This window comes from Eleutherodactylus coqui, chromosome 7 (genome assembly GCF_035609145.1).
Source record: "Eleutherodactylus coqui strain aEleCoq1 chromosome 7, aEleCoq1.hap1, whole genome shotgun sequence".
Taxonomy (NCBI): Eukaryota; Metazoa; Chordata; class Amphibia; order Anura; family Eleutherodactylidae; genus Eleutherodactylus; species Eleutherodactylus coqui.
In genome coordinates, this window is record NC_089843.1 from 213,450,810 (window position 1) to 213,468,971 (window position 18,162).

Sequence of the window (18,162 nt, forward strand, 5' to 3'; positions counted from 1 at the left end):
GGTGTCAAGGGATTGTGAAAAACAGAAAAAATTCCAAGGACTGCACTTTGTTCTTGGACTAGTCAAATTCTAATATATGAAATGTTAAATTTAATCATAACTAGTGATGAGCGAGCATTGCCCTTAGCGAGTACCTGCCCGCTCGAGACAAAAGGTTCGGGTGCCGGCGGCGAGCAGGGAGCTGCGGGGGGGAGTGGAGGGGAGATCTCTCTCTCCCTCTCTCCCCCCTGCTGACTGCCGCTACTCACTGCTCCCCGAACCTTTTGTCTCGAGCGGGCAGGTACTCGCTATGGGCAATGCTCGCTCATCTCTAATCATGACCATCATATAGACTACTGAAAACAAAATGATAAGACCGGTCTCTGGTGCACCGAGAAACCGGTCTCAGTCACCAAAACCACAGTTTTGGTCTAGTGTAGCTTATACAGTGACATGAGCACAGTTTACACGCCACTTAAAACATGGATCTACTCCATATGAAAGTCGTCTTCGTGTTCCAATAATTTGCAGGCACGTGGTCCTCCTTGTAAGCAGGTACTGCTGCCCAAGTAATCCTTATACACACCAGACCGAATGAGGAGAGAATCTTAAGGAATCTGGACAGTACCGGTGTAATAGGACGCTACCGGCATAATAGGTCTCTAGATGTCTTTCAATGCAATCGTATGAAACTTCGAACCATGACATACTTCAGTGAGTAAGCAAATGCACTCCTCAATACACAGGAACAAGTAATCCACAAGAAGTATGCGCAAGGAAGAACAATGGCAGAAGTCATGAGGCAGATCTTCCAAAGGGTGCATAGACTGCTGCTCTTCTGGCCCCCTTACTGTCCATTACAGGGTAGGTGTAAGACTGTCAACAGGCTGGTTATAGAAAGAAGAAGCTACAGGAAAGAGGAAAGAGAAAAATGTTGAATATAGGTGCATGGTATGTTTTTTTTGCGATGGCTCTGTGGATAGGAAAGTACATTCTGCTGTGCCTGTCTATACGAAGGAAGAGGCAAGCTCATGCATATCGCGCCACTAAAGGCAAAAAAAACCCCTTTTTGGCCTCTATCGGCCTTATGACTTTGCTTAATGTACTTGCTGGGAGCTCTTACGCATCATGCGCTAACAACCATTCTGCCCATGTGGCGATAACATATATATGCTCTATTAACCCTTTCCAATCCAATTTATATCCTGGTTTTCCTAGGGGAGCTTACTCTTTTTCTGCCGTTATACAACGGCGCTATCTGCTGGCTAAAGCCAGTACTGCATGAGGTGACACATTGGATAGGCTCCGACAGCAGAGAGGCTGGCAATATGCAGTAAGAGAACCCTGATGGACGTCTTCCAACATCGGAGCTGTACAGCCCTAAATCATAATGTCTTCAGAGGTCAGACAGTGGATTGGAAAGGGTTAAATATTAGGAAGAAGTTTGTGTCACTTTGAAGAAGCTTTTCTAACTATTTGTCTTACAATTATACACAATTAATATTCCTTAGACATTATTGGGAACTCCGGGTATGCTATCATATGCACCACCAGGACACATTTGTTAGTGACCCATTTGCAATTTTAGAAGAAAAAAAACCAAAAAACGCCATAAGGTCTGGGAATATTAGTTTTTGCCATGAAGAAAGTGCCAATTTGGAATGGAGGGTCTTATATTGCCATGTGATGCCTTATATGGCCATGCAATGCTTCCTGGGAAAAAAAAAAAGAATGCAGATAAGGAATGGCGAAGTATCTCCACAGTGCCACCTAGTGGAAGCGGATTTGCCTACAAGTCAATATTCGACCCTACAAACAGTTGTCAATAACATGACTAAGGATATAAGCCAAACCAGAAAAAAAATATTTAAAAAAACCCTTCAGCTCAGTGTTTGAGTCATCTTCTTGTTTCCTGGGCAGTTTTGGTTTTGAACCCAAGTATTCTTGGTAGGTCACACTAACTGGATTTTCTGCTAGGCCAATTAACACTTACACATCCTTTTAAGGGCATATTCAGCAGTCGTTGCACTAGATCAAGCTCTTTTTATTCCTGTGCATGCTTGAAAAAACTTGTTAATCTCTCTTCTAAGGTGAAGTTGGCAATATTGGAGAAGGAGAATCAAATTACTTTAAAGCTACAGTGTTTCAGGCTGCCTTCACATCTGCGGTGGAAGCGGGTCGGAGGTTCTGCTGCAGATTCGGCACAAAGTAAGAGAAGAGATAGTCCTGCAAGCAGCGCCTTTTCTTACGGTATGAGGACGGGCAGCTGAGCGGAAACTGAACCGACCCCATTATAGTCAATGGGATCTGTTCGGCGCTGTTGGGTTCCGTCATAAGACCGATCCGTTCAGCCCGGGGATTCCCCTTTCCTGCTGTCTGATTGGAGCAAGAAAACGGAATTCCCACCGCAAATGTGAAGGCAGTCTTACATATATACTGATCGAAAGATTGTACAGGAGGGGGTATTGTACCAGACTTACCTTTAGGTGTACCTTCCAATTTTCCAGAATACCTGCTACATATACAGTTATAAAATTGTAATGTCCCCAAAAATTAGATTTTTGAAGTTATTTTTGAGATGCCCCTTAAAACTGAACATATATGGTCAAACGCACACGGCCGGATTCGCATTGCGAAATTCGGAGTGGGCATCCGCCTTCGGATTCTGCAGCAAATACCTGCCATAAGCATGCAATGTAAAAGCGGGTTTTCATGCCCACCAGCAAAAATAGAGTGGGGAAAAACAAAATTGCAGTGTGCACTATATTGACGCGGATTTTGTGCGGACGGCTTCTATTGAAGTCAACGGAAGCCGTTCGACCCGCGGCTCTTCTGCAATCATCATTGCGGAAAGGCTGTGGGATCCGCTGTCATCGCCTAGCGATGGCGCACCATTATGTGTACTGCCTATGTGCCGGTCACTGGCTGGACACAGGGTCGGATTCCGCTGCGGAATCTGACCCCGCCGTGTGAATTCGGCCTTATGTTTGGTGAAGGATGGCTATGGACTATACTACGCTGTAAGGCTGCCTTCAGAATCCGCTGCGGAATTTCCACTTCTGCAGTTTACAGTACAAGGTACGTAAAGGACATTTTACAAACCTCCCTGGAATGGAGCGGTATTTCTCTGCTGCGGATTACGAATCGGCAGCAGGTCTATTTATGTTGGACACCCGGATGGAAATGCAGTGGATTGGCACCACAGAGAACATAAAAACTGCACCAAAATTGGCAAATAAATTTTTGCAAATTTTGAAGCGTTCCCACGGTGAACCGGTTTCGAAGTGAAGGCGGCCTTATTACTCTAAACACTTTTTGTCAACTAAAGGGTGTAGAATAAGGCCCAATATCCACGTCGCCCCCGCCCCCGCATAGGTGATCCGTGTGTCTTACTGCCCATTGGGATGCATTGGCATTCGTAGGGCAGCTAAAAGCATGCGGATGTGATTTCTTTCCGGCATGCGGGTCGCACGCACGGGAAGAAGTTGCAGCATGCTCTATTTTCCTGCGATCCTCCTGCACGGACGGCTCCCATTGAAGTCAATGGAAGCCGTCCGTATCCATGGCATGGCAACAGCTGTTTTTGCGCTGTGCCGTGGATACGCAGGAGATTTTTTTTAAAAGTGTGCATGGGCGCAGTCGGGGTGCCGAGTATATCCGCCGGGAAGAAGTAAAGAAGATCTGGCCACAATGGGAGGCGAGACCTGCAGCGTCTGGAGAGGTAGGAAAAATGGCTTTGCCCTCTCCATGGCCGCGGGCACACATGGATTCCACTGTGGCATACAGCAGTGATATCTGTGCGTCCAAGTGGACTCGAGGCCTACATTTTTGTTACGCGATCGGACGAGGTTGTTATTTCTTGTATCCAAAATAGCTGGAAAGTTTTTTTCTTCCCATATAATTTAAGTTTTAACCCCAAAATTCTGTATTTGTAGAGCGTGTGGGTAAAACAAACTGAAAACATACAATAAGTATGACAGACGCAGCAAACATACAACACTGGCATTGAAGTAAAAGGCGTGAAAATCTAGAAGTAAAAAAACTTGCAAATTTTTGTAAGATCTAGACATTTTGGGTCTTGTGCGTTGGCATGAGGCACGCCTTTCATGAAGCGTTCTCTAAGCCAGGGGTCCCCAACTCCAGTCCTCAGGGACCACCAACAGGTCATGTTTTCAGGGTATCCTATGGTAAGTACCCCTGTGGCATGGGCTGAGGCACTGATGATAATTACATCACCTGTGCAATACTGAGGAAGTCCTGAAAACATGACCTGTTGGCGGTCCCTGAGGACTGGAGTTGGGGAACGCTGATCTCAGCCATTGAGTCACATAAGGCTCCTTAGTAGAGATGAACGAACGTACTCGTTTCGAGTACTTACGCACCCGAGTACCGCCATTTTCGAGTACTTCAGTACTCGGGTGAAAAGATTCGGGGGGCGGGGGGAGGCGTGGCGGTGCGGGGGGTAGCAGCGGGGAACAGGGGGGAGCCCTCTCTCTCTCCCTCTCCCCCCCACTCCCCACTGCTACCCCCCGTGCCGCCACGGCGCCCCCCGAATTTTTTCGCCCGAGTACGGAAGTACTCGGAAATCGCGGTATTCGGGCGAAAAAGGGGCGTGGCCGAGCACGTTCGCTCATCTCTACTCCTTAGTGATTATTAACAGCAGATATGGGCTACAGAGACAGATGCTTAGATGGTGTGCCTTTACACTGGACAACTATTACTCTAATAGTCGCCTAAGGTGGGGGAGAGAGAATATCTCCAGGCAAATTTGTTCAAAAGGGACCTGGTGTATAAGACCGACTTGCGATCAACCAACCTGTTGGAGGCCATATTTACACAGAATGACTTCCATTTGGCCGATAGTCATCCCACATAAAGCCCCCTTAATGAGAAAAACATGGCTGTTTTGTTCAGGAAGCAGCGCCACGTCTGTCCACAGGTCATGTGTAGTATTGCAACCAATCCCCATTCACTTCATTTGAGCTGAGCTACAATAATAGGCACAACCCATGGACAAGGGTGGCGCTGTTTTGGGGAGACAAAAGCCATGTTTTTCTAAACCTGAATAATCCCTTTTCGCCCAGAGATGGCACATTTATGTCATGGGAGGAAAGCGATTAGTGTGAAATGCCATGCATGTTCTGTAACTGACAGCTGGCGTCCTGCTGCAATAGCGGGGTTCAGTCAAATTCCCGCAGGTAACCCTTCCTTAACATTATCCGCTTTCTGTCACCTAATAACAAAGGGATGGGGGGCTGCCATGGCAATTGGATGCCTGACAACGGCTTCAGATTCTGCTATGGCTTAGAATGTCAAAGAATGGAGATAATACACTGCAGTACAAAAAAGTACTACGGTGTATTGTCTGATTGTTCATGGGATCGCAGATTTAAGCCCTCTACAGGGATATGGTAATATTAAAAAAGTGTATTTTTTCCTTTTTTTTGCAAAAAAGATTAATGAAAAATACAGGTTTATTACAAATAATCTTCCCGATTTGAAACACTCATACCTCACGGCTAATGACACTTCGGTACATAAATTTGATATCAAGGGAAACAAACTCCAAAAAGTTTTGTTGCATATCATTAAAGGGGTTGTCCCGCGCCGAAACGTCTTTTTTTCGGCGCGAGACAAACACAAGGGATGGGTTAAAAAAAAAAAAAGTTTAGTACGTACCCGAATCCCCACGCTGCGGCGACTTCTTACTTACCTTACCAAGATGGCCGCCGGGATCTTCACCCACGATGCACCGCGGATCTTCTCCCACGGTGCACCGTGGGCTCTGTGCGGTCCATTGCCGATTCCAGCCTCCTGATTGGCTGGAATCGGCACACGTGACGGGGCGGAGCTACGCGATGACGCGTAGAAGGGGGCAGAGCCAGAACGCCGCTCGTGCCGAGACCCAAGAGAAGGGAGAAGACCCTTCTGCGCAAGCGCGTCTAATCGGGAGATTAGACGCTGAAATTAGACGGCACCATGGAGACGGGGACGCCAGCAACGGAGCAGGTAAGTGAATAACTTCTGTATGGCTCATAATTAATGCACGATGTACATTACAAAGTGCATTAATATGGCCATACGGAAGTGCTGAACCCCACTTGCTGCCGCGAGACAACCCCTTTAATAATGTGAGCCCCCATCGTCACTGGACACACATCGAGCCTGTGATCACGTTCCAGCCTGACTAATAGAATGGCTTTTGTGATGGGTACTCACAGGTCATCCATGTTGGGTGGTAAGGGTGGCATGTAGACTCTAACACTCTCCCAGAAAAAAACCCTTAGGCGTAAGGTCGGGGGAATGTGGAGGCCAAAGAAGGTCATCACTATCGCCAGCACCTGCACGGCCAATCCATCTGTTTGGTAGTCGCCTAGTGAGCTTACTTCGGACTTCATTGTGGAAATGGGGTGGTAAAGGGGTACCTCCTACTGGGAGAGGAAACCTGGGACTTTCCATTCCGGCTGCAGCAGAAGCCATATCAGTAACTACGAAATTCACAACCAATCACAGCGCAGCTTTCATTCTATCTCGGCAACTTGAGAAATGACGGCTGCGCTGTGATTGGTTGCTGTGGACAACAAGGACAGTCTTACGGTCAGACACTTTTTTGAGTTTGTTTCCATTGATTTCAAATTTCTGTATGTGAGTGTCATTAAGCGGCTCTGTCTGACAGAGCTCTGTCCATGGAAAAATAAAGTTATAGGTCTTTGAATACAGCAATGCCAAGGACAATTTTTTTCGCTCCCCCAAAAAATGTTTTGTTTTTTTTTTTAATTGTGCAAAAATGAAAAAATAATTCTGTATTCTATAGGTTTTGGTATTGTAATCAACCTGCAGAAAAAAGTTATATTTCTTTTATTAGACATAGTGCATATTGGACGCCATGAAGGAAAAGAAAAAAAAAATACAAAAAAACCTGAAAAAAAACTATGGCAGAATTGATGTGTTCTTTCACCTTGATCGTCACAAAGTACTGGAAGAAATAGCGCTGCATACGGCACTTTACCTTCCAGTCAAATGCTGGGGAGCCGAGCTGTAACCGAATGGAGCCAGTTATAGTCAATGGGGTCTGTTCGGCTTGGTCATAAGACAGACTCAATCAGACAGGGGATTCCCCTTTCCTGCTCCCCGAATGGAGCAGAAACACAGAATCCCCGCTGCCTTTCATAAAGTGGACCTCCAGTGATGCTTACAGCTGAATCGGCTATCAGAAGCTGAAGAGCTTCAGGCCGCCCGCACACGGCAGAGCCAGATTGCACATGCGGATTTCCGCCGCAGAAGATCTGCAAATCATTGCGGAAATGAATTAAAAATGCTTGCAGATGATCGCGGATTCAAGAGTTTTTCCGTGTGGATGTAAAAAAAAAAAAAAAAAAAATCGCAAGCCCATTGCTGCCTTCCCCACCTCCCTGCCTGGTGTCCAAGCACCCCGAGAAGTACCCGCCTACAACTGCGGATCGAACGCTTCCATAGAGATCAATGGAGCCCATCCGCACTGAGCAGGATCTACAATTCAAATCCGCATGTGCGCATGGAGCTGCGGAAGCTCATGCTTCCCTATGGGGGACTTGATCCGCGTGGGTTCCGATTGTGGATTCCGCAATTGATATCCAACCCGTGTGCAAGGAGGCCTTACAGGAGAGAATTTCAATGTTCTATCCTGGTGCCTACACAACTAAACAGCTGAGGCAACATAACTAGGAGGAACACTTTACGGACGGCACGGTTACACTTCTATCTGAGTTTTCGTTGACTTCTGCGAATATTCCTCATGCGCTATAATGTCAACCTATCCAATACTGGTCAGAGAAATGTATGCAAACTATACATAAAGCACAAAAAGGACACACACGTCTCGAGGTGGGGTAAAAGTATATATTTTTATGTGCTGGCAACATTTTCATGTCCTCTGTCTAACATACAAAAAGGTATTCAAAAAGTTATATAGTTTTTATAAGTTTATACACAAAATGTTCAAACACTATTAAAAATCCAAACACATGACAAGTGCCTACAATATGCATCAATTATAGAATACTGCAATAACACTGGATGCAAGGTACAAAAAAAAACAAAAAAAAAACAATTTTCAACATTGGTATTCAAACTCCTAAAGCTAGAATTTAAGGCAAACGGTATGTTTTATATATATATAAAAAGTATAACATTACATTATTCCTAGTGCTGTTCACAGCTTCATGTTCAGGAAGGAAAAAAAAAAAAAAAAGGTAACAGCGAGCTTTACATTGTATCCACAAGCTTTCCGGATGGCATACACCCTATTAATCCAAATGCACAAGACGAGATGAGGACAATGGATGTATCTTTCCGATGACTAAATGTGACGACCCATGAGTTCGCTCCCATAATAGCAGGAAAAAAAGGGGGATGAGAAATGAGGCAAAGGCAAGCGGAGTTGCATGGGAGAGCCAAGACAATGCGATGGAATCATGGTTGTTCGTACTGCATTGTATATAGAGTTAACATACGGTTGGCATGCGGCTTTAGAACGGCATTCCTGGCATACCTGAACCAAGCAAGGATTGAACTCACAACCTTCAGGTTGTGAGTGAGAGCTTAGATCTGTGTCGGAAGGTCCGGTAGGAGGTTCTACTGCAGATCCGGCTCAAAGTACCGAAAGAAAAAGCTCTTTTTCTTCCGTCTAAAAGCCGGGCAGCTGAATCGAAAACTGAACCGACCCCGTTATAGTCAATAGGGTCAATTTGGCATTGTTCGGTTCCGTCCGGCTGCGGGAATGCTCCCCAAATGGGAGCAGGAAAGCGGAGGTGTGAAACCACCTTCAGGAGGTTGGTATTGGCTTGACTGTACGAACGTCTACCTTCCACACGACATGTATGTATAGCGCAAACCGCATTATTATAAGTGGAAGACTCGCGTTCATACCGGGGTTTTGGTAAAAGACCGCTAATGAGGGACTATGCAAGGACATAATTGGCAAGTATTTAGGGTTTCTATTGAAATAATGACACAAAGTTATCCTGCTACTATTTATCACATTTTTGGAAAATCCGTACGATCTATACTGTAGGGATTTTTTCCTTTTAATTACAAAAATTTTCAGTTTTTTGAAGACGCCCGTCAGCGGTATAACGGGGTGACAGCTGAGCCTCCTCTTTATGCCCTCATGCTGGCTGCAGGTCTCATTTGACTAAAGAACAAAAGCTGGCATTAACTTGCTGCTTGTTTAAACAAGCCCACATTCTACTAGATTAGAAGACCTCTGATATACTTACATGCGGGCAGGGGGGGAAGCACATCCAAACAGATTGGAAGGAAGCCACTTACTCCGTGCACAGCCAAGGACTACTGTGGAAAAAGTATAGACACAGAAAGAAAGACATACAAGTGCAGCGAGTATTGTGCTAAACATGGCCCAAGGGATGTCACAGAACGGAGGCTTGGTAGACTAAACTAACTTTGGGGGGGAAATGAAAAAATTTGGATATTTTTATAGAATAAAACAAAAAAAAAAAAAAAAAAAGATATCCAATTAGAAAAAAATTCTGAACGTAGAATTAAAATATTGGCCTAGAGTGTAGCGAGCGCGCTACATAATACCTGTAAATGCAATGATTTTGGTTTGGATTGTACCCCTCTTGGAGCTTCCCAGCTAAATTTCGCTTGCTAAGTAACAGAAATACTAGCAACAAAATACTGCTTTGGTTTTAAATACCTGAGATTAGTCAAAATGTGTTATTTTAATACAATATTAAAAAAAAAACAACAAAAAAAAAAACATACTACAAAACTGGTACTGGAGCGGGCACAAATAGTAGAACGTATACGAAAAGCGTACAAGAACTGTACAGCCATGAAACCACAGCACACGACATGAAGAGCCTGAGCAAAATGAGTGACCAGACACAACTAATGGGAAGGAAACTGGTTTCCGACTTGTCTAAAAACGTGAACCAAGACTAAAAACCCTTGCATAGTGGTCCTTTCTAGGTCAGACACCACCCAGAGCCATGTTTAGGCAGTGCAAAAAAAAATATAAATATTAGGCTCCAATCAAGGCAAATCATCAAGCATTGGATGCATTCTGGCAAGTGAGGGGGTCAGCAGCAGGCAGAGTGGAAGGTGCAGTATTAGGCGAGCCGTGACCCAGGCGAGCTTACAAACAATAGAAGAGAGAGGCTACCTAGCTATGAGCAGAGAGGGATCAGCAAAACAGCGTCGGAAGAGAAAGAAATCCAGAAGTCAAAAGGTAAACATGGGTCGCCACTTCTTGGAATGTATCATAAAGGAAAGGTTGCTGTCCGGGAAGGAACCGCATAGAAAGAGAATATAAGACACAGTTTAGTCAGTTTTCTTACCATGTATGCCAACACAAGATGTTTGGATGTCAGGGTTTGGCTTTGGATGTCAGGGTTGAAAGCTTACTTAATTAAAAAAAAATTAAAAAAAACAGCAATGTGCGGGGTCAAAGAGCTCCTTCACACACATACATACAGAAATCTCCTGCTCTCTGGAGTAAAGGTACAAGAAATGAGGGTGACTTAAAGAGGTTCCCCCATTTTTAGCATTTTTTTAACCAGTTCTGGACATTGCACAGTGGCCAAGGTTGGTACTGCAGGCTGAATCCTATTGCAAGGGACTCGGCCTGCAGTACCAACTTGAACCACTGCGCAATGCACGGAGCAGTCTGAAGAAAAGCTATAAAGTGGGAGAACCCCTTTAAAAGTGACATTTAATTAGAACTAAGTAATACTTGTAATAATAAGGAAAGGGTCTTGTTGCTTTGAAAGCCAAACAAGAAGAACTCCACATTAAAGTCAGAGGCTTGATAAGAAACCAAAAGTGTCTCAAGCTGCTGCATTAAGCTGAAGCCTTTACTTTTCACAAAAGATTAAATACACAGAAAATAAGCTTATTAACTAGCAACTGCGTTCTTCATTGTTTGTCACTTAGCAGCATTCATTCGGGTGTCATTTCGTGCCTGGCCTCTGAACCAGTGTGAAGCATTCTCTATTGTCGAGATGTCAAAAAGGGGGTTTCGGCAAAATAGATGTGCAAAGCGGAGTGGAATGGTTCACACTGGTATCCGAGGGGCATCAGCGCAACCTTATTGGAGACAAGACAAAGGCTTACTGATACAAATCCGATTCTGGTGCCTCAAGACGTCGAGCCTACTACTTATCAAGTCACATGACCTCCGCATCCTCGCCAAAACTTCGGGAATCTTATACAAATGTGTGTGCATACTGCTTATGGGTCGGCCGTGTACCCGTGGTGTGATGTCCATGTTCAGTGACTGGTCCGGGCTAAATACATGCAGGCAAGGTCTTCAAGGATTAGGTAAGGTTTATAGCCAGCAGGAGCACAATTAGGTGAGAGGCACGCATTCCTGCCATTCGGCGCAGGCCCCCGGGCTCGGCAACATTCGCTTCCCAGCAACAAATCAAAAAAAAAGTCCAAGTGCACGCAGTCTCCCCACGGGCAGCCAAACATGATGCGTTAAATGAGTAATTAGTGATCTGTGTCAAGGAACACAAATGGCAGGGACACATTACTGCAAAAAGCAGGTGAATGCTGGGACATCCTTGGCTTGGCACACTTTATGTGAAGCTTGCACTGTAAGTTAAAAGAAAAAAAAAAAAAAAACACAAAAACACACAGGGGGAGAAAACATACAAAAACACTCACATTAGCAATGAAAAACTGCAAATTAAAAGGCGAAGTAAAAAAAAAAAAATCAAAAATAAACAGCAACCAGAGGAGCAATGTTCATCTTTGGAAATGTTTGACACAAATGCATACAGATAGGTTTTCCATCCAATAATATGTCATGTTTAGGTGTCAAGCTCAAAGCGCTCATTACGGCCCCACCATTAACACCGCTAGATGGGTGCTGATGGTCTTGAGTGCTGCCTCCTAGTGGAGGGGAAGGGTAACCGCTGCTAACACAGAACACTCCAGTGATTACAATGTATCATATGGTGCTCTGATCTCTTTCTCAGGTAAGTCTGGATTATAATAGCTTGTTCCCCCGGCACCTATAAATGGTGTTGATCATTTCTATCCTACCTACCTTTGGTCCTGGCAACCCTGCAGGGTTGGCTTTAACTCGATAAGGACCAAGCCCTGTAAGTTTATGGCACTTGGTCCTGGGCTTTAAAGTAAAAATATGGCACTTGATTATAGGTCCTGCAGTGTAGCAGGAGCAGATCGGGTCTTCAGCTGTTAGTAACAGCCGAGGATCCGGAGGAGAAGGCAGAAGTGTTTTCTAACCGCTTCTGCCTTGTCTCTTGAAGGCTGCATAGCGCTCACTGAGTGCTATGTAGTGAATAGAGAAAGCAGAGATGCAGCTTCTGATATTCAACCTGGTGATCACCAAGTGCCCACTGACACAGCAAAGCTGGAGGGTCTCAGCAGATCCCTGACCAGATCTGACAGGGACTACTGTCCCACTAGGGAATGTTGTCTCCTGTAACAGGGGCTCCTATGGATGCTGCTCTTATGGACGCCCTAGTTAGAGCGGAAAAGTATGGAGGAAAAAGCAGACAATGTGAATGACCCCCAGAGGTCTTAATATGACGTCATGTGGGACATAGATGCTAAAACAAAAATAGTTACAAAAACCATTTTAAAAAATTCACGGGAAAAAAACAACCCAGTGCCGACTCCAATGTAAACCGACGCCATATGCCCCCTATAAGCCGAGACCGTACAAAATTCTATATATTTCTAATTGTCCGGAACAAAATGTGGAACCCATTTCTGTTTATTTTTAAAAATTTGTATATTTGCGCTAAAATAAAAACTATACATATTTTTTTTCCAAGTTTTTTTACTCCTAATAAAACAAAAAAAAAATGAAATAAATTTAGTCAATAAAGATATTTAAAAAATTGTCCTATAGGTCATGGAAAAAAATGCAGCAAAAATAATTTTGGCAGCTGAAGAAGAAAAAAAAAAATTTAAAAATAAACCACCACATGGGTAAAATCCCTAAAAAGTGTCTGGTCCTTTTTGACCAAAACACCCTGGTCCTTTTAAGGGGTTAAATCATACATGCATCACATATACGAAGCTGTATCATGACTGACCCCGTCCGGTGGTGCTGCCAAGTAGTCTGCCCATAATAAGATTAGAACAACTGTGGACTACATATAACACGGGTCCAGGATTGCTTTCGCTGTCTACTAGTTACTGATCGGGCTTGGTCACATGATCAGAAAGGGAAGGAGCCATCATTGAGGCTCTGCTCTGTCACTTTCCTCAGCTGCGACTGCCCATCTTGAATGCTGGGTCCGCAGATCTTGAAGATGTGCCTAGTTTCTCTGCTATTTACAAGGGGAAGATTTTTTTTTGTTACAACACTGAACAGCAGCAGTGGGTCTAGTCGCAAATGGCAACAGGACTGTGAAGTCTTGTTGCCATTTACAAAGTCTAAAGCGCATTGGTGACCATTTGGCTGCCATCTGAAGCCCTGTGTATCTGAATAGGAGTGGCACTATGAAAGCATAGATTAAGAAAGTACCACAGTGTATCACAATTGGGGAGGTCCCAAGAATTGGACCCCCCACAACTGGGAAAACCCCTTTAATACAGCTTTCCCATTTAGGATACACTTCTGATTCTGACTAAAGAAAATACACAAAAACTGTGCTTATACTTTGTGAACAAGACCTACTGTATGGAAAAAAGTAGAATTTGCAATATTGATAGACCAAGCTATATGGATAAATGTGCTTGACACCTAAACATCGACAGATATAGAATATGGGTGTACTAATGACACTTCGTACCATGATCACAGTTCTATTGTTTGAAACATTAAAAATACAGCACACGATTTGAGGTAAATGCATGGAAAATGGAAACTGTACAACAATGGCGTAGATCATAAAACACATGGATAAAAGATTTAAAATGCATGTTCTTAGCAAACATTTTACACAACATACACAACAGTTTAGGAGAAAAGTGTTTGTAGATTAATGAACCAAAAAATCCTCAGGTAACAATGTTGCTTACCGTAGTCAGAACCCCTACATTATCCGTGTACAGTGGACCTTTCCATCACAAGCAGCACTGAATGACTCATTCATTCTGGAGCAAACCACTGTCCAAATATAATAGAGGGGTTCTGACTACATTAAAACTGTGAAGTCAGTTACTTAGGTTCTTGTTTTGCCCTGGTTTCCAGTATGTAGTGTCATTTCTACGGAAGGAAATTTACTAAGCTGAAGACTGGATTTTCCTTTCTGGTTTTTATATCAGTGTTCTGGGTTTTAAGAAGATATACTATAAAGTCCCCACTAGAGGGCGACCGACTCTTTAGAAATGGGAACTACGATATTTTGTATCCAAACGAAAATGCAAACAATACACTATATAAATACGGGCTCTTGAATGGTCTTCTGCTAACAAATTGCTAGTTCTTCTCAGATTTAACACTTAGGAGTCTGTGAAAAGCTGGTTGTCTGCCATGTAATGTCAGCCATATTTAGTTGTAATCCAGCTCTCTCACAAACAGATATAATCAGGTTATTGTAATGCAAAATCCAACCAATCGTGATCATTCATTAGAGTGTCCAAGCTCTATGGTGCCTGTAAAGCACTTCCCAAATACACACTTTGTAAAAAAAATAATGCCACCCCTAGAAGTTGTCAAGTTGCTGAAAAGCCCGTCCTGCAGTTACATCTTAGCCAGATATACAAATGATGAGTTGTGATGTGATTAGATGGACGGTCTTGTCACCAGAGGCCCTAAAAGTGGTCCCCCCCCCCCCCCCCACATGGCCTATAAGAGGCTCTTGGAGGCTCCTTGTTTGTAGTGACCTCTTCTCTCGCTTGTAGAGCTTGTTGAGCACTAGATCCCTCTATGACGCAGAGAAGAGATTTCACCCCGTTACCAGAGGAGGGCGCATTATTGGGATGTGAGAATCTGAAGGGTTGTATTGATGAATTGTCCCCCACCGGGCCGTACTGACCAGACTGTTAGGAGGTGCTGGGACCAGCGGATGTGTGAGGGCAGAGAAGGTGACCGGGCTCAGGACGCCCCCTACAGACCACCAGTAGAGAGGAGCGTCTGACCAGACTGTTAGGAGATGCTGGGACCAGTGAATGTGTGAGGGCAGAGAAGGTGACCGGGCTCAGGACGCCCCTACAGACCACCAGTAGAGAGGAGCATCTGACCAGACTGTTAGGAGGTGCTGGGACCAGCGGATGTGTGAGGGCAGAGAAGGTGACCGGGCTCAGGACGCCCCCTACAGACCACCAGTAGAGAGGAGCGTCTGACCAGACTGTTAGGAGATGCTGGGACCAGTGAATGTGTGAGGGCAGAGAAGGTGACCGGGCTCAGGACGCCCCTACAGACCACCAGTAGAGAGGAGCATCTGACCAGACTGTTAGGAGGTGTTGGGAACAGTGGATGAGTGAGGGCACACAAGGTGACCAGGCTCAGGACAACCTCGATAGAGGCGGTACAACAGGGTACTAGAGCCTCCATGCCCGCCTGTATCACATCTTGTACCCAAGTTAGAGGTGGTACAACAGGGTACTGGAGCCTCCATGCCCGGCTGTATCACATCTTGTATCCACGTTAGAGGTGGTACAACAGGGTACTAGAGCTTCCATGCCTGCCTGTATCACATCTTGTATCCAAGCTAGAGGCGGTATAACAGGGTGCTAGAGCCTCCATGCCCGCCCGTATCACATCTTGTATCGAAGCTAGAGGCGGTATAACAGGGTACTAGAGCCTCCATGCCCGCCTGTATCACATCTTGTACCCAAGTTAGAGGTGGTACAACAGGGTACTGGAGCCTCCATGCCCGGCTGTATCACATCTTGTATCCACGTTAGAGGTGGTACAACAGGGTACTAGAGCCTCCATGCCTGCCTGTATCACATCTTGTATCCAAGCTAGAGGCAGTACAACAGGGTACTGGAGCCTCCATGCCCACTCGTATCACATCTTGTATCCAAGCTAGAGGTGGTACAACAGGGTACTAGAGCCTCCATGCCTGCCTGTATCACATCTTGTATCCAAGCTAGAGGCAGTACAACAGGGTACTAGAGCCTCCATGCCCCCCATATCACATCTTGTATCCAAGCTAGAGGCGGTACAACAGGGTACTAGAGCCTCCATGCCCACTCGTATCGCATCTTGTATCCAAGCTAGAGGCGGTACAACAGGGTTCTAGAGCCTCCATGCCCGCCAGTATCACATCTTGTATCCAAGCTAGAGGCGGTATAACAGGGTACTAGAGCCTCCCTTTAAGGGGTCGGTTCTCCACAATATATCCTTTTGCTCTGATACTGTAATCTCTTACTTACATCAATGTTACAATCACACATAGAAAGTTTCATCTGATTCTGACAACTCCTAGGGAATGGATTGTTTTTTGACAAGGAGTATATATTCAGGCTGCTGCTTAGCTACAAAGTATGTGATCTCTGGGTGGCAATGCCAAATCCTCATCTTGTTGTACAGACCCGATGTCACTCATACAGAAAGTAAATGCTGGAGATGTATGTTGCCTGTGTGCGGAGATGGTGGGCAAGACGTGGTGCTGTACCATGGTATCTGGGCATTTTACAAGTCTGCTCTGCCTTGGCAATAAAATACTTTCAGCATTCCAAATACACTTGGAAATCATCACAGAAATCAGCACCCTTCCATTTAAAGGGGTTTTCCGGACGGCGTCTGCTGTCAGTGCGGGAATACACCATGGTCGGAGAGGAGGCTGCTGCTCCGACCCTGTGTAGTGGCCAGCTCTTGTAACTGCAGGTGCGATTCTCACTAAAATGAATGGGAGCTGCGTCTTCCATTACAAGCACAGCTGCCATTGATTTCAGTGAGAGCTGTGCCTGCAGTTACAGCAGCTTCCACTCCGACCCGGCTGTATCCTAGCTGGCATTGCCTGGATGAGATCCTGTACTCCATCATGGAAGCTCAATCCCTGTGATGATTCAGTGAACGCTGGCCCGGCTTACTATTTCTTGCTGACTTTACTCCTTGCTATAATTGTTAGCGAGCCGCCTCCTTCACGCACATTAATTATAACTCAGGCCGGCGGCCAACTACCGCACACTGCAGGGTTTTCTTTGTAAGACTAACTCCATGCAGGGCTTCATGCCAGAAGCGGAGGGCTGCCAGGATACTTGTTACCTTTGCCAGTACTGTGCCACACTGAGCCCGTCCCACCGTGCTATAATGTAACGGGGCCGTTTATCGGAACCATGACTGTGCGAGCGATATGGTCTTATTGCTTACTTCCTATTAGGCTTCAATCCATCCGCTTGCAAGTGGAGCCTCTTATGCATTTCCTGCTAATAGTGTGGAGTGTATTATTTTTACTTAAACTGTCAAATCTGAACTTATTCTGGGTTCAAAATAAATAAAATTGCGTTTTACGGAACCGGAAGACGACATGTCAAACTCATGGCAGCGGCACAAGAAAACTTCTTCTGTACTAGTTCTTGCAATCAGGACTCTAAAATCCTGGGTTGTTTCTAGTATTGCAGCTGAGCTGCGAGAAACTGAGCTGCAATACCACCTACAACCTGTGGACAGGTGTGGTGTTCCCCCTCCCTTCCTTCTGCTTTAGGACACCAGCCATGTTTTTCCAATCTTGGACAACCCTCTTAGGGCTCATGTCCACGGGCGGGTTTGAATTCTGGGATCGGCGTGGTGTACCCGCGAGGGTGATCCGGAGTTCAAGCGCCCATAGACTATTCATGGGCGCCTGCAGCTTAACTAAAGCATGCGGGTTTGTCTGAAAAACAAAATCGCGGCATGCTGCGTTTTGCCGCGGGACCGGCTTCCATTGAAGTCAATAGAAGCAGTTCGATCTGCCGCACACTCGAAATGGTCACTCTGGGTGTGCTGCAAGTCCCGCAGGAAAGCAGGAGATTTTTTCCCCCCCCAAATCTCCACTTTGTATGTGCGGGGAGCGTGCCGGCCGGCGTACCCACCCGCATGCACGGAGGAGACACCAGACGACCCACACGTGTCTGGAATGTCCTCATGCCCCTGGCAGGGTGGGATCCCGCGGCGGGGCTCCCGCCCACGGAACCCGAACCGCCCATGGACATGAGGCCTTAAGGGTTCTCGCCCGTGTGAATGAGCTCTCAGGCTTCCACCAGACATTTTTTATGGATGTTTTTTGGCTTAGTAAAAAAAAACATGTCATTTTTTGATGAAACCTG

General features: G+C 45.4%; 1 protein-coding gene across 3 annotated transcripts in view; it reads right to left on the reverse strand.

Moving 5' to 3' along the window:
• Positions 1 to 314: 314 nt before the first annotated feature.
• Positions 315 to 18,162, reverse strand: part of SEPTIN11 (septin 11) — a 109,838-nt gene continuing 91,990 nt past the window's right edge. Inside the window, exons 10-11 of one of the 3 annotated variants that reach the window (XR_010785858.1) lie at positions 9,237 to 11,577; positions 315 to 886 (exon numbers count right to left, since the gene is read on the reverse strand). Coding sequence is in view for 2 of the 3 variants with exons in the window: in XM_066574340.1 (XP_066430437.1) it covers positions 871 to 886 (16 nt within the window). In the remaining variant the exon portion in view is untranslated. Of the gene's footprint in view, positions 887 to 7,843; positions 11,578 to 18,162 lie in introns of those variants that run through there. The other 2 variants (XM_066574340.1, XM_066574339.1) reach the window with 2 other exon arrangements.